We start from the raw sequence: 15,520 nt of genomic DNA, 5'->3' as shown, positions 1-15,520 counted from the left end.
AATTAATAGAATAAGAAAAACAAACAAACAAAAAAAGAATTAGTAAGTATGTAAAACATTGGAGCCTCACATTTAATAACCTTGATCTAATAAACATATATGAAAATATGTACCTAGCCGTTGGAGGATACACATTTTTCAGGCATATATAGAATGTTTACAAAACTGTCTATATATGAGATCATGAAGCAAGTCTTAATAAATTTCAAAGAATTGATATCATACAGGTTTTCTGATCATAATGCAATTAAAATAGAAGTTAAAAAAACAACTTAAAAATGTAAATCTTGAAATTAGAAATAATAGGAAATGATAATTACAACCACAAGGAGATACCATTTTATTCCTACTCATTTGATAAAATTTAAAAATATCAATATGACATATTGCAAGGATATGGAGCCACAGAAATTCTTACATTGTTGTGGGAGCATAAATTGGCACAACCACCTTGGAAACAATTGCATATTATCTTTTAAATTTAATTATTTGCCTACCATATGACCCACACTGCTGCCTACCCTAGAGAAACTCTTGTGTATGTGCTTCAGCAGGCATGTACAAGAATGCCTGTGGCAGCCATGTTCCTAAGAGCAAAAAAATGGAAAGGACCCAAATGTCAATTGACAAAAGAGTGGATGAAAAATTGTTGATGTATGTTTTAATGATGGAATATTTCACAGTTATTTAAAAGACTGAGCTTCAGTTACACTTACCAACCAGGAGGAAATCTTAAAACTATAATGTTAAGTGAAAAAATAACTTGTAGAAGGAAATAAACAACATATTTTTTTTAAAGTTCAAAAAAAGCAAAAATAATCATAGCAATAAGTAACATTATGTAGAAAAGCAAGGGAATAATTTTTTTTTAAATAGAGGTTAATGGCTGCCTGGAAACCTTGAAGATGGGATTGGATTGGGAGGAAGACACTTGATGGGGCTGGGGAGAGCATCAACTGCATCATGCCCTTTTAAGTATTCATTTCTGAATCCATTTAATCTTTTATGATAAACACCTAATATTCATCTTTGGGTAAAATAAAAAATATTAAAAAGAAAGCAAAAAATAAATGGTAATATGAAATTTAACTTTGTTGGTTATTGGTTAAAAAAAAACTCCTAGATTGTAAATATGTATACTGGGCCCTCACTCTACACTCCCTCTGGGTTGAGGATCCTCATTCTGTTTACATCTCTGAGATGCTGCGCTCTAGGTCGGGTTGGCAGCATGGAGTCGGCAGGAAGAGAGCAAAAGCAGGGTCCTGTAGCCACTACACTCAGTGCAAAAAATATGACCTTGCGGTCATCTCAGAATCATGAATCAGACGAACAAACAAGATCTGCATTATTCCCCCCACTCTACCTACTTTTCTCTGATTGAACACAGATCTCCTTATCATGAGTATTTCAAATTGGTTTTTTAACCAGTGCTTTTAGAGCTCATAGTTTGTTAGAATTATGAAAAAGGAAGGCAAAATATTAATACCATAAAGGTGACATCTTTCGTATGTATTATTTATGGATATGTATTTATATTTATATATATTATATTATACACATATACATACATATATACATACACACATGTATCTAACTGGGGAGATTATTCATTCAGAAGGTGAATAGCTTTCTAAGAGTGATGTTGCTATGTATTTGCAGGTCTCAAAACTGAGCTGGATTGAGAAAAAAATGGCTGCTACTCTGTTTGGAAAAATACCATCCTCAACTGTAGAGGAAGCTTTGCAAAATTTCCTTAAGGTATATTTTGTCTATCTAGTCTTTTAGTGTCAGACTAGCTACTATCTGCACCATTCCCTCCTACGCTTGTCGCCAAGGAAATCTTTCTCTTGTCCATTTATAGATCTCTAACTGAAGCCCGAGGTTGAATCCTAGTTTTGGCATGTTGTGTTTTAAGCCTCTCATAATGTGACTTATGTCTTAAATCTACATTACTTCTTGGAGCAGCTAGTCATGCCCCGGGTCCTAGTTTTGGTAGCCCTTACTACCAAATCCAAGAGCAACTCTCCAGGGCGTGCGAACATATGCAAAAGCATTCATGTCCTGATTATTAGACTTTGTCCCAAATACCCCTGATTAGCCTCATATAGAAACAGTTTAATCTTAAAGAGCTGAAAGATGCCAAAAGGAAGAGTTATTTTAAAAGCCACTCTATAAGTTGCGGACAGTTCTATGGAACATTCTTGGGGCATCAGACCAAACCAGTATTTCAATCCTGACTTAAAAATGTATAATTGGCTGTGTTAATAAAATGCTGAACAGTCATACATGTGTGTGCACGTGTAAATGTGTAATATTCTCCCCATGTACTCAACTTCCTATTGAGCTAATCCCGTCAACTTTCCCTGGAACCAATTATAGAATCTTATAGATACTCAGATGTTTTTTATTTCCCCACCTACCTATTGCAGATTTATAACAATATAGACCAAATCAGGCGCTGAACTGTATTGTCCAACATATTGTACATGTTAATATTTTTGTTGTATTGTAGGGATCAATTTTGTAGAACCAAGAGGGGAATTTAGAGATCATATGGTCTAAGATGGCAAATAGGTTTCATCGCACTTTCCATTTCTGAACAAGGGCTAGCGGCTGCCTAGAGTGCTTTGTGAAAAATAAGTGTTCTGAGATCAAGCACGAGCCCAACAGAAAAGAGTTCAGGGGATAAGGGCACAAGGACCATACATTTCTTATTTTTTACTTAATATCATCTTTTTTGTTTTATAAAAAAGGAATCAAGACCTCGGCAATTTAATTTTTTCCAGTGTCACATGATGGCAAATCAAAGATATGAATGAAATCTAAGACCACATCATCCCCATATCTTCACTTTTTTCTACCACTGAGAATTTGGTCTCCCATTTTAAATTTTATAAGCATATAGATCATGGTATATTTAAGATAAATGATTTATAAAAGGTGCTAAGTTAATTAGCAAAAATGTCACATGAACTTGAAATTCATTTCTTCATGGTATCAAAGTTATAACTGGGGAGTCAGGTTTTCGGGACACTGCACAAAAGTTCTTAAGGTGCTAATGTACCTGAAATATTACACAGATAAAATCGAAAGTGGTAAGAGGTGCAATAATGTAGAGGTAATGATTACAAACTGGAACCAGACCACCTAGTTAGATCCCAGTTCTCCCACTTACTGGCTGCTGAACATTGGGCAAGTTACTGAGCCTCTTTCTCTCAATTTAGTCAGTAACATGGAGATAATAGACCTGACTTACAGTGTTATTGTGAAGATTAAATAAGTTAATACAAATAAATGGCTGAGGGAGTGCCCAGCACCCAGTAAAGTGCTCAATAAAAGCTCACAGAATTTTAACTTCATTAAAATGTAAACACCTTGGCAAACCATCTTGGGGACTTCAACATTCAGTCATGACGTAGATTCTGTCTGAAAATGCATTCTGCGGTATTTGTCAAGAGAGTGAGGAGGCATCAGGAATGCTTCTCCCCATATTTACTGCAGCAGCTGAGGGTGCTGCGGAGCTAGAGTGCTGAGGGCTAAGGGTGTGGAGGAGCTAAGAAATCCGGGAGGTGGAGGGGAGGAAAAGGAAACAGCACAGACTGTGGATCCCACCCCCTGGAGGGTCAGGAACCCCTGGACCTGACAGAAGGTGTTGTTGAAACCCAGACTGTAGGACTCCTGCCCGCCCCCCCTACAAAGAGGGTTCACAGGGGCCAGGAATGTTTCCCCAGAGCCATCCACTTTGGTCCTATAGGGATCAAGAGCACTGGCTTTAGAATCACACAGTTTGAGACCTGAGCCTTTTCCTGTCTGTGTGACCTGGGCATGTTTCTTTGTTTCTCCTAATCTTAAATTCCTCATCTGTAAAGAGGGTATAATAATAACCTACTTTGTATGGTTTTCGTGAAGATTGCATAAAATAATACTTGTAATTTTCTTGGCCCAGGGTCTAGCATGTAAAATGCTCTGACTAAAAATAAATGTTAGCAAGGGCCAGCCTGATGGCACAGCGGTTAAGTGCACGTGCTCCGCTTCGGCGGCCCGGGGTTCGCAAGTTTGGATCCTGGGCGCGCACTGATGCACCACTTGTCAGGCCATGCTGTGGCAGCATCCCATATAAAGTGGAGGAAGATGGGCACGGACGTTAGCCCAGGGCCAATCTTCCTCAGCAAAAAAGAGGAGGATTGGCATTGGATGTTAGCTCAGGGCTAGTCTTCCTCACAAAAATAAATAAATAAATAAAAATAAAAAATAAATGTTAGCTGCTATTCTTTTGCTCTTATAACAAGTGAAATCTGGTCCTCCACAGCCTCAAAACATCTAGGGAGGTGGTTTTAGATCAGCTGTCATCTACGAATGCCCTGTGGGAATTCTTGCAAACTATAGCATGCTTTCCTCCTCATCCAAAATTCTGGCATGATTCTCTTGGGCAGTGGTTCTCAACCTTGGCTATACATTTGAATCATCTGGAGAGCTTTAAAAAGGTGCCAGCCCAGGTACCCCTGGAGGAAGTGGAAGGAGGCAAGGAGAACGCCTCTCCTTCCCCAGTGACAGGGACCCTGGGACCGGGACCATGTGGCTCTCTGAGAGGAAGAAGGGGCAGCTCTCTGCAGGAAAATTGTTGCTCTCCAAGTTCTCTCACAGCCTGTGGGAAATTCCCATACAGAGGAGACTGAACTGTTGTGGGGGTGTCTTCATCAAGCCTGCACCGCAGGACAGCAGATAGTGAAGGAAGAACCCCGGGATCAGGCAGGTGAAAGAAAGAGCCCCTCCCCCCACCTGGAGCACCAGCACAGCCAGTGGGCCAGAGCACCCACAGATCGTGGTGGGCTTAGAATACACAGCTCTTGACCCCCACCTGGTGGCAGCAGGTGGAAGCTGCAACCAGATATTTTCAGAATGAGGAAAAATAAGCCCATCCCTCAAGCAGTATGCAAAAATATATTAAATCTCGAGACCAGAAGGAAAATGACAAGCATCCAGAAATCAATCCTGAAGGCACAGAAAATTATAACCTAAATGACAGAGAATTCAAAATAGCTATCATAAAAAAGCTCAATGAACTACAAGAAAATACAGATAGACAATTCAATGAAATCAGGAACTTCTTCACAAAAGAGATTAAAACTATAGAGAAAAACTAATTAGAAATGTTGGAGATGAAAAACACAATGGAGGAGATAAAGAAAAATCTGGAATCCTTAAAGAACAGAGCTGACAATATGGAAGAAAGAATTAGCAATATTGAGAATAGGAATGCAGAAATGCTCCAGGTGGAGGAGGAGAGAGAACTAAGACTAAAAAGAAATAAAGAAATTCTCTGAGAAATATCCAACTGATATTGATGATCTGATAGATCATCCAGACAGAAAGTCAAGAAGGAAGTAGTAGACTTAAACGAAAAACTAGATGAGATGGACTTAATAGATATACAGAGAGCACTCCATCCAAACACAGCTGATTACATGTTCTTCTCAGGCGCACATGGAATATTCTCAAGGATAGACTGTATGTTGGGAAACAAGGCAAGCCTCTGTGAATTTAAGAAGATTGAAATGATAACAAGCATCTTTTCCAACCATAATGCTATGAAACTAGAAATCAACTACAAGAAAAAAACTGGGAAATTGACAAAGATTTGGAGAGTAAACAACACGCTACTGAACAACAAAAGGATCATTGAAGAAATTAAAGGAGAAATCAAAAAATATGTGGAGACAATGGAAAATTAAAATACACCATACCAACTCATATGGGATGCAGCAAAAGTGGTCCTGGGAGAGAAACTCATAGCAATACAGGCCCACCTTAACAAACAAGAAAAATCCCAAATAAGCAACCTTAAACTACACCTAAAGAATTAGAAAAAGAAGGACAAACAAAGCCCAAAGTTAGCAGAAGGAGGGAAATAATAAAAATTAGAGCAGAAATAAATGAAGTTGAAACCGAAAAAACAGTAGAAAGGATCAATGAAACAAAAGCTGGTTCTTTGAGAAGATAAACAAAATTGACAAACCCTTAGCCAGACTCACTAAGAAAGAAAGAGAGAAGGCTCAAATCAATAAAATTAGAAATGAAAGAAGAAAAATCACAACGGATACCACAGAAATACAAGAGATTGTAAGAGAATACTATGAAAAACTATATGCCAACAAATTGGACAGTCTAGAAGAAATGGATAAATTCTTAGACTCATGCAGCCTCCCAAACTGAATCGAGAAGAAATAGAGAATCTGAATAGACCAATCACAAGTAAAGAGATTGAAGCAGTAATCAAAAACCTCCCGAAAAATAAAAGTCCAGGACCAGATGGCTTCTCTGGAGAATTTTACCAAACATTTAAAGAAGATTTAATACCTATCCTTCTCAAACTATTCCAAAAAATAGTGGAAGATGGAAAACTTCCTAACACATCCTATGAGGCCAATGTCACCCTGATACCAAAGCCAGACAAGGACAATACAAAGAAGGAAAATTATAGGCCAATATCACTGATGAACATAGATGCAAAAATCCTCAACAAAATATTGGCAAACTGAATGCAGCAACACATTAAAAGGATCATACACCATGATCAAGTGGGATTTATACCAGAGACACAGGGATGGTTCAACATCCACAAATCAATCAATGTGATACACTACCTTAACAGAACGAGGAATAAAAACCATTTGATCATCTCAATAGATGCAGAGAAAGCATTTGACAAGGTACAGCATCCATTTATGATAAAAACTCAACAAAATGAGCATAGAAGGAAAGTACCTCAACATAATAAAGGCCATACATGACAAACCCACAGCCAACATCATACTCAATGGAGAAAAACTGAAAGCCATTCCTCTAAGAACAAGAACAAGACAAGGATACCCACTCTTGCCACTCCTGTTCAGCCTAGTACTGGAGGTTTTGGCCAGAGCAATTAGGCAAGAAAAAGGAATAAAAGGAATCCAAATAGGCAATGAAGAAGTGAAACTCTCGCTGTTTGCAGATGACATGATTTTATATACAGAAAACCCTAAAGAATCCATTGGAAAACTATTAGAAATAATCAACAACTACAGTCAAGTTGCCAGGTACAAAATCAACTTACAAAAATCAGTTGCATTTCTATACACTAATAATGAACTAACAGAAAGACAACTCAAGAAGACAATCCCATTTACAATTGCAACAAAAAGAATAAAATATCTAGGAATAAATTTAACCAAGGGGGTGAAAGACCTATGCAATGAAAACTATAAGACATTATTGAAAGAAATCAATGATGACATAAAGAAATGGAAAGATATCCCATGCACATGGATTGTAAGAATAAACATAGTTAAAATGTCCATACTACCTCAAGCAATCTACAGATTCAGTGCAATCCCAATCAGAATCCCAATGACATTCTTTACGGACATAGAACAAAGAATACTAAAATTCATATGGGGCAACAAAAGACCCCGAATAGCTAAAGCAATTCTGATAAAAAAGCACAAAGCTGGAGGCATCACAATCCCTGACTTCAAAATATACTACAAAGCTATAATAATTAAAACAGCATGGAGGCGGGGCTGGTGGCGTAGTGGTTAAGTTTACGTGCTCTGCTTCAGCGGCCCAGGGTTCACAGGTTCGGATCCAGGTGTGGACCAACGCACCACTTGTCAAGCCGTGCTATGGCGGTATCCCATATAAAATAGAGGAAGGTGGGCATGGATATTAGCCCAGGGCCAATCTTCCTCAGCAAAAAGAGGAGGATTGGCAACGGATGTTAGCTCAGGGCTGATATTCCTCACAAAAAGAAACAAAAACAAAACAGCATGGTATTGATAAAAAAAACAGACACACTGATCAATGGAACAGAATCGAAAGCCCAGAAATAAAACCACATATCTAAGGACAGCTAATCTTCGACAAAGGAGCTGAGAACATACAATGGAGAGAGGAAATTCTCTTCAATAAATAGTGCTGGGAAAACTGGAGAGCCACATGCAAAAGAATGAAAGTAGACTATTTTCTTTTACCATACACAAAAATTAACTCAAAATGGATCAAAGACTTGAAGGTAAGACCTCAAACTATAAAACTCCTGGAGGAAGACATAGGCAGTACACTCTTTGACATGGGTCATAGAGGGATCTTTTCTAATTCCCTGTCTACTCAGACAAGGGAAAGAAAAGAAAAAATAAACAAGTGGGACTTCATCAGACTAAAGAGCTTCTGCAAGGCAAATGAAACCAGGATCAAAATGAAAAGACAACCCACCAGCTAGGAGAAAATAGTTGCAAATCATATATCCAACAAAGGATTAATCTCCATCAAATATAAAGAACTCACACAACTGAACAACAAAAAAGCAAACAACCCGATCAAAAAATTGGCAGAGGATATGAACAGACATTTTTCCAAGGAAGATATACAGATGGCCAATAGGCACATGAAAAGATGTTCAACATCACTAATCATCAGGAAAATGCAAATCAAAACTACACTAAGATATCACCTTACACACATTAGAATGGCTATAATCACCAAGAAAAAAAATAACAAATGTTGGAGAGGTTGTGGAGAAACAGGAACCCTAATTTGCTGCTGGTGGGAATGCAAACTGGTGCAGCCTCTATGGAAAACAGTATGGAGATTCCTCAAAAAATTAAAAATAGAAATACCTTATGATCCAGCTATCCCACTACTGGGTATTTATCCAAAGAACCTGAAATCAATAATCCAAAGAGGCTTATGCACCCCTATGTTCATTGCAGCATTATTCACTATAGCCAAGAAGTGGAAGCAACCCAAGTGTCCCTCGACTGATGATTGGATAAAGCAGATGTGGTATATATATACAATGGAATACTACCCAGCCATAAAAAAAGATGAAATTGTCCCATTTGCAACAACATGGATGAACCTGAGAGTATTATGTTAAATGAAATAGGCCAGATAGAAAAAGACAAACAGTGCATGATTTCACTCATATGTGGAAGATAAACTAACACACGGACAGAGAGAACAGTTTGGTGGTTACCGGGAGAAGGAGGTGGGGGGTGGGCACAAGGGGTGAAGGGGTGCATTTATATGGTGACTGACAAACAATAGTGTACAACTAAAATTTCACAATGTTGTAAACTATTATGACATCAATAAAAAAAAATGCCAGCCCAGGCCACAACCCAGACTAATTATTTCAGAATATCTGAATATATTAAGGTATAGTTTATATACAATAAAATGCACCCATTTTAAGTGTGCAGTTCGGTGAAGTTTGACAAATTTGTATACTCATGTAACCAGCATCATTTCAAGAGATAGAACATTTCCGTCACGCTAAAGTTATCTTTGCCCCTTTGCTGTTTGCTGTCAATTCCTCCCACCCCCTTCTCCAAGCAACCACTGATCTGCCTTCTGTCTCTATAGATTAATTAGTTTTGCCTATTCTAAAATTTTATATAAATGGAATTGTAGAGCTTGTACTTTGTGTGTATGTGACTTCTTTTGCTCAGCATAATGTTTTGAGATTAATTCATTTTATTGAATGTATCAGTAGTTTATTTTTATTGTCTAGAAATATTCCACTATATAAATATACCACAATTTGCTTCTGCATTTACTTATTGGTGAACGTTCGAGTTGTTTTCAGTTGGGGCTATTCTGAATAGGGCTTCTGTGAACATTTATATGCGAGCTTTTGTGTAGACATTTTTAAATTTTTCTTGAGTAAGTACCTAGGAGTAGAATTGTTGGGTCATATGGTAAGTGTTTTTAAAGCTTGATCAGTGTTTCTAAAGCTCTCAAGGCAATGCCAGTGTGCAGCCCATGGCATGGTTGAGGACCACTGGACCAGTGGATGGGTGTGTGTAGTAGATGACAGGTGTGGCAATGTTGGGGGACAGGCCACCCTGAATTCACCCACTGTTTGCCATCATATGATCCCTGAATCTCCGTTAGTGGTTTCACCAGCTGCAGAGCCTTCTTCTGTGTCTTGATATGATGGAGGGCTGCTGCATGAGATTATGAGATGGTTTAAAACAAAGCTAATTTATTTAGCAACGTTTATTAAGCACATACCTAGTACCAAACAGAGTGTCTAATATAGAGAACACAGAAACGATCAACACAGCTCCTGCCTCCAGGGAAACTGGACAGCCAAGACCAAGTAAACTAGTGCAATAATCTCTGCCAGGTGTCATGAAAGAGTGTTCTAAGAGCCCAGCTAGAAACTGCCCCTTAATTAGAACATTGTACTGAGTAACACTACCTTCCTCGTTATTCAGCTAAGGCCTTTGGTAAAACGTCAGAATCCGCTACATTTTAGGAATTTGGTGTTGTTAGCAGCCTGCCTGTGTTCCTTTGGGCTTCTTTTTTTTAACCATGAGAGCAAAAAGATGTTCTGATTTATAATCATTCTGGTTAATTAAACATAAGTGTTAAGGTATATATGCAGAATTAAAATGCCAACAATGAAGAAATAAGAATCTGCTTTTGTGCATATGTTGGGGCAAGTTATCTAGATAGGATTTGGACAGAACCGGGGCAACTACTGGACAGAGAAGAAGATACAATTGAATGAAATTTAATCTAGGTCCTTCTTATTAGAATGACTCAAGAAATGCACTTAGTAAACTTGAGTAGAAATGGAAATAATTGGACAAGAGAGAAGCAGCAGGAGAACCAGACTCCATCAGCACTATGGATGGCTCTAGAGGGCTTTCAAGGCTCTAACCAGGACTGAATTTAACAACTTCCTTCGGTCTGTTGGCAGCCTTGCTGTCTCACTGGCCGGTTCTAGCCAGATCTACACACTGTTCATCTACTCAATCTTAAAGAGTTACACCCAGTCTGGCTCCCCAGCTCAAGAGACTTGGTCCCCCTCCTCCCAGGACCCTTCCCTTTCGACTCTGTAGAGAGTAAATGTCCTTTACAAGAGATGTGTTCTCACAAGGTGTTGGAGCACTCCTCAGCACCCTGGGTCTTGGATTCCCCTGTTGGTATCCACCTTTAAAATGTATGTATCCTTTCACTCATCAGCTCACCTTCTAGGAAACTCTCCTGCAGATATCACACTTGTACACAAGCATATGGGAGCAAGTATGTTCATTGATCATTATTAGTAATAGTGAAAAATAAGTCTAAAAGTTTAATAGGGAATGCTTAATTTAATTATGGTATATGTGTAGTATGAAGTATGGCTCTTAGGAACAATGAGGTAGATCTGTGTATGCTAACACGAAAATGTATCTGTGATATGTGGTGTAGAAAAACATTTTGGACCGATACGTAGAAAATGGTCCCTTCTTTTTTTTTGGTGAGGAAGACTGGCCCTGAGCTAACATCTGTTGCCAATCTTCCTCTTTTTGCTTGAGGAAGATTGTCCCTGAGCTAACATCCGTTCCAGTCTTCCTCTATTTTGTATGTGGGACGCCGCCACAGCATTGCTTGATGAGCAGTCCGCGCCTGGGATCCAAACCCGCAAACCCTGGGCCACCACAGCGGAGCGCGCGAACTTAACCACTACGCCACCGGGCCAGCCCCCCCTCTTTTTTTTTTCCAAAAACCAATATGGGTTTTTTTTGGTTTGCCTGTGCCTGGTAAAAGGTCTTGTAGGATGGATGTCAAACTGTTGAGAGTGGTTACCCCTGGGGAGTGAGATTGAAATTGAGAATAAAATTAGAATGGAGAAACTTTTACTTTTTAATTTTGGAAATGTCTGGATTGTTTGTATCTTGTAAAAAAAATAGCATGTTTTGTAAATTTTTAAAAGTGTTCATCTTCTGTTGGGTCCTACATCCCTCCGGGTTGCAGACTGGGGTCAGGTTGGGAGCTTACTTGCCTAGGCCTTTACAACAGCAAAAGCTGGCTCTGATACGAAGACTGACTTTGGTTCTAAGAAGAGCTGTCTGGTAGTAATACCATCTACCTGAAAGAATTCTTATTTACTGGAGATAAAGAAAAGAAACTGGTACATAGAGATTAGTAGATGAGGAGTAAAGTACCTTCATAACACCCACTTATTAAAATCTGCACATAGGTCTACTACTCGGATTAGTTGTTTCAGGATCTGTCTTTTCTTTAAAAGTACTTGATGTGATGGACTTCAGATATTATTCCTCTCACGTGGAATGTGTTGAAATCAAGTATTAATGTAGTGGAAGATGCTTGTCATGGGATGCCAGTCACGCTCTACTCTGGTTTCCTCAGTAGATTGTAAACTGTAGAGGACTTGTCCTGGGCAGAGTGTATCACCAGTTGTTTTTGTTCTTGAAAGGGAAAGAGAGAAAGAATAAAGAAGGAAAAGAGAGGAAGATGCTTATACAAAGGAATCCCCAGACCTTAAAGTAGCTCGTTGCTTTGTAAGCTTTCTGACCATAATAATAATTTCATTTTAATGGATAAGCTCAAAAGCTGTATTTCCACCCAAAGAATACTTGAAATGATAAAACACTTCGGATGTGACACAGCCAACCTAAATTCTTGGGGCAATTTGGTTAATATTTGACTTATTGAAATATATCTTCTTCATTTGTTGTTACTGTCATCATTTTAATATTGCCCTTATTCTCTTTTCTGTATTCTCTGAAAATCAGGTTGAAGAACTACACCCTGGTTTTTCTAAGTCCAATTACGTGTTCTTGGCCAAGGTAATAAAGACCATTCTTTTTCAGATCACTTTGAATCCATTACGTAAAAATGTGATTACCTTTAATATTGATTATTTTTCATTTCTAGTGTTATATCGATCTTGAACAAATTGATGATGCTGTGAAGTTCTGTGATTTGGCAGTGTTGCTTCCTTGTGTAACCAAAGAAGTAAGTCCAAACGGTGGCAATGAGTGCCATTATTTTGTCACTACTAATCCAGCTTCAGACATGAACAACTGGCTTAGACACATCTGGAGTTTTCTTCTATCCTAAAACATTTCGACTTGGATTTAACGTGTACTATGAACTTTTTAAATTGCTATAGGTACCCATTCACCGGTAGATCCCTTGTATCTTAAAGGGACGTGCAAATCATGGGCTAGCAGGTAAAACATCCTGATGCTTGTTAGTTGTTACAAGTGGGGATGGGGTAAGCCCCACTAGGAAGGAGGGAGCACAGCATAATTCTGGGGAGCTGGTGATTAAACTACCATAGGCGGCAAACAGGCTAGACAGGCTGCCCATCCTGGAGCAAGAGCAGTGTCCTGGGGTTGCCGTCATCAGTCCCCAGCTCACAGCAGCATGCGGCTGTCCTATCCAATGCCATGAAGAAGAGGAAAAATGTGTACTGACGTTTTCTTGGTCTTTGAACACCATTAATGAAAAACTTGCATTGATTCTTGCCCTTTTTTCACTAATTCAGGATTCTAGATGTGCTCTAAGTTTTAGGAGTTTCACAGAGTTTAACAGCTCTGTCTCTGTTCCTGCGAGCCATTTACTGATATTGTGGGAATAAAAGGAAATAGATAAATGTTTTCCTGCTCCGTTCTCATACCACCAGACATTATCATCCTCTGAATCACCAACTGAAAAGAAATACCCAGAAATAAGCACTCCTCTTCTTCTCTGTTGGAGCAATACAAGCTCCAACGTTTGCTGTGATCTGGAACATAAACATGTAAGACATGCCTATTGCCCCTAGGAGCTTGTAGCCTCGAAGAGAGCATAAAATATATTTCCAAGTAACTGTAGCTCAGAGTAGAAAGCATGAAGTGCTAAGAGAGGTACAAATAATTGGCTATGGAGAGGCTGGCCCTGTGGCGTAGCGGTTAAGTGCACGTGCTCCCCTGCTGGTGGCCCGGGGTTCGGATCCCAGGCGCACACCAACACACCGCTTCTCAAGCCATGCTGTGGCGGCATCCCACATAAAGTGGAGGAAGATGGGCACGGATGTTAGCCCAGGGCCAGTCTTCCTCAGCAAAAAGAGGAGGATTGGCATGGGTGTTAGCTCAGGGCTGATCTTCCTCACAAAAAACAAAACAAAACAAAAAAACAAATAATTGGCTATGGAAATGTTGAAAAGGGAGAGATTATTTTCTCAAAGAAGAGATCAGGTAGCATCAGAGGTGGACTTTAAAGATGCATGTAATGTGGAGATGTGGGTGAAGCACGTCATGGATCATGAACAAAGGCACAGAGGTGGAAAAGCAAAGGTTTGGTTGCCTGGAGAGGAAGGAGTGTTCAGGGCAGAGATGGGAAATAAGGCTGAAAAGGGGAAGTGAAACAAGACCTTCCCAGGCACTTCAGGGTTCCGGGATGCCTGTGTCTGCACACAGGGCCAACCAGGCCCCACTGGCCTCTCAGCAACCACCTGTGCAAGGTCTTGGGCCACCTCTATGTGTCTCCCGGATGTTTGGGATTTCCTACAGTGTCGATTGTCCTTCTAACTCGGATCACTCAGTTGGTTCCGTTGGTTAAAAAGAGGCGCAAAACAGCACAGTCTCAGTAACAGCACTCCTCTAGAAGATGGTTTGTGTCATTTTTTTCAGCAGAAAACAGATTTTGTCCCTCTAGTTGCTTGCTCCATGTTGGTGATTGGGACCTACTGTCTTTTATGTGTCTGCTGAACGGTATCAGTTTGGGTTACATGCAGTCATTTTAAGCAAGGTGTCTATGCATTCTTATTAGAATATGAGATTAGAATACAATATGATAATAAGGTATAATACCTGGTTTGACATGCAAATGTTTATGCATGAAATTTAGAGCTCTCACAGAAGGGCTAAATCTGGACCATCCTCAGGGCTTGGTCATTAGTCCCTAAGTCTCTTGTCTCCTCTCCCCTTTCCTCCTCCCTACCTCCCCAAACCTATCCTCCATGGCTTCAAATGTTATCTACCTGCCAGGGGTCCTCAAATTTATATCTCTAGACTTCTCTTCTGAGCTCTAGACCTGATTCTCTTGATTATCCAGCTTCCTACTTGACATCTCCACTTTGCTATCTTGCAGGCATCTCAAACTTAACTCGTCATCAGCCCTTTGGATCTGCTTTTCCTCCATCTTCCCCTCTGAGTAAATGACACTTCCATCCACTCAATTGGGAAAGCTAGGAATCCTTGACACCTCCTTCTCCCTCAGCCCCCCAACCCAGACATCCACCCAGCCAGCAAGTTCTCAGAGTTCCTCCTCTAAAACATGCCTTGAGCCGTCCAACCTCTCTCTCTAATGCCACCACTCTGATCAGGGCGCCCCACTCCCTTTCACCTGAACTACAGTTGTGCCGGCCTCCCAAGTGGTCTCCGCACAGCCTCCTTGCCTGCACGAGGTCCTTCTTGGCTCTCTATAGCAGCCAAAGCAACAGATTAAACATAAACCTCAACGTGTCACTTCCCTGCTTTAAAACCCTTTGCTTTTAGGATGAAGTTCAGAATTTTTAGGATGCCCTTCAAGGCTCTAATCTAACTCCTACCAATCTCTCAAGCTTCATATGTTCCCCTCTCTCCCTGCCTCTGCACCATGTTCTTCCCTGCCTAGCACCCTTAGGACATACTGTTCCTTCTTCCTGAAACAGTTCCACCCAAACCCTCCACTCCCGTTGCCAGCTTTATTCCTACTC

At 39.9% G+C, this 15,520-nt stretch overlaps 1 protein-coding gene across 2 annotated transcripts in view; it reads left to right on the top strand.

Annotated features, from left to right (window-relative positions):
* Window positions 1-15,520, top strand: part of RMDN2 (regulator of microtubule dynamics 2) — a 91,588-nt gene that overhangs the window by 67,051 nt on the left and 9,017 nt on the right. For both annotated transcript variants that reach the window (XM_087436879.1, XM_087436878.1), the window contains exons 8-10: window positions 1,660-1,758; window positions 12,570-12,623; window positions 12,712-12,792. In XM_087436879.1, the coding sequence (XP_087293005.1) occupies window positions 1,660-1,758; window positions 12,570-12,623; window positions 12,712-12,792 (234 nt within the window). The remainder of the gene's footprint in view (window positions 1-1,659; window positions 1,759-12,569; window positions 12,624-12,711; window positions 12,793-15,520) is intronic.

The sequence above is a fragment of the Ceratotherium simum genome, chromosome 11 (assembly GCF_057802395.1).
Source record: "Ceratotherium simum simum isolate JZ-2026a chromosome 11, ASM5780239v1, whole genome shotgun sequence".
In the NCBI taxonomy this organism is placed as follows: domain Eukaryota; kingdom Metazoa; phylum Chordata; class Mammalia; order Perissodactyla; family Rhinocerotidae; genus Ceratotherium; species Ceratotherium simum.
This window is presented reverse-complemented; position numbering and strand designations above follow the sequence as displayed.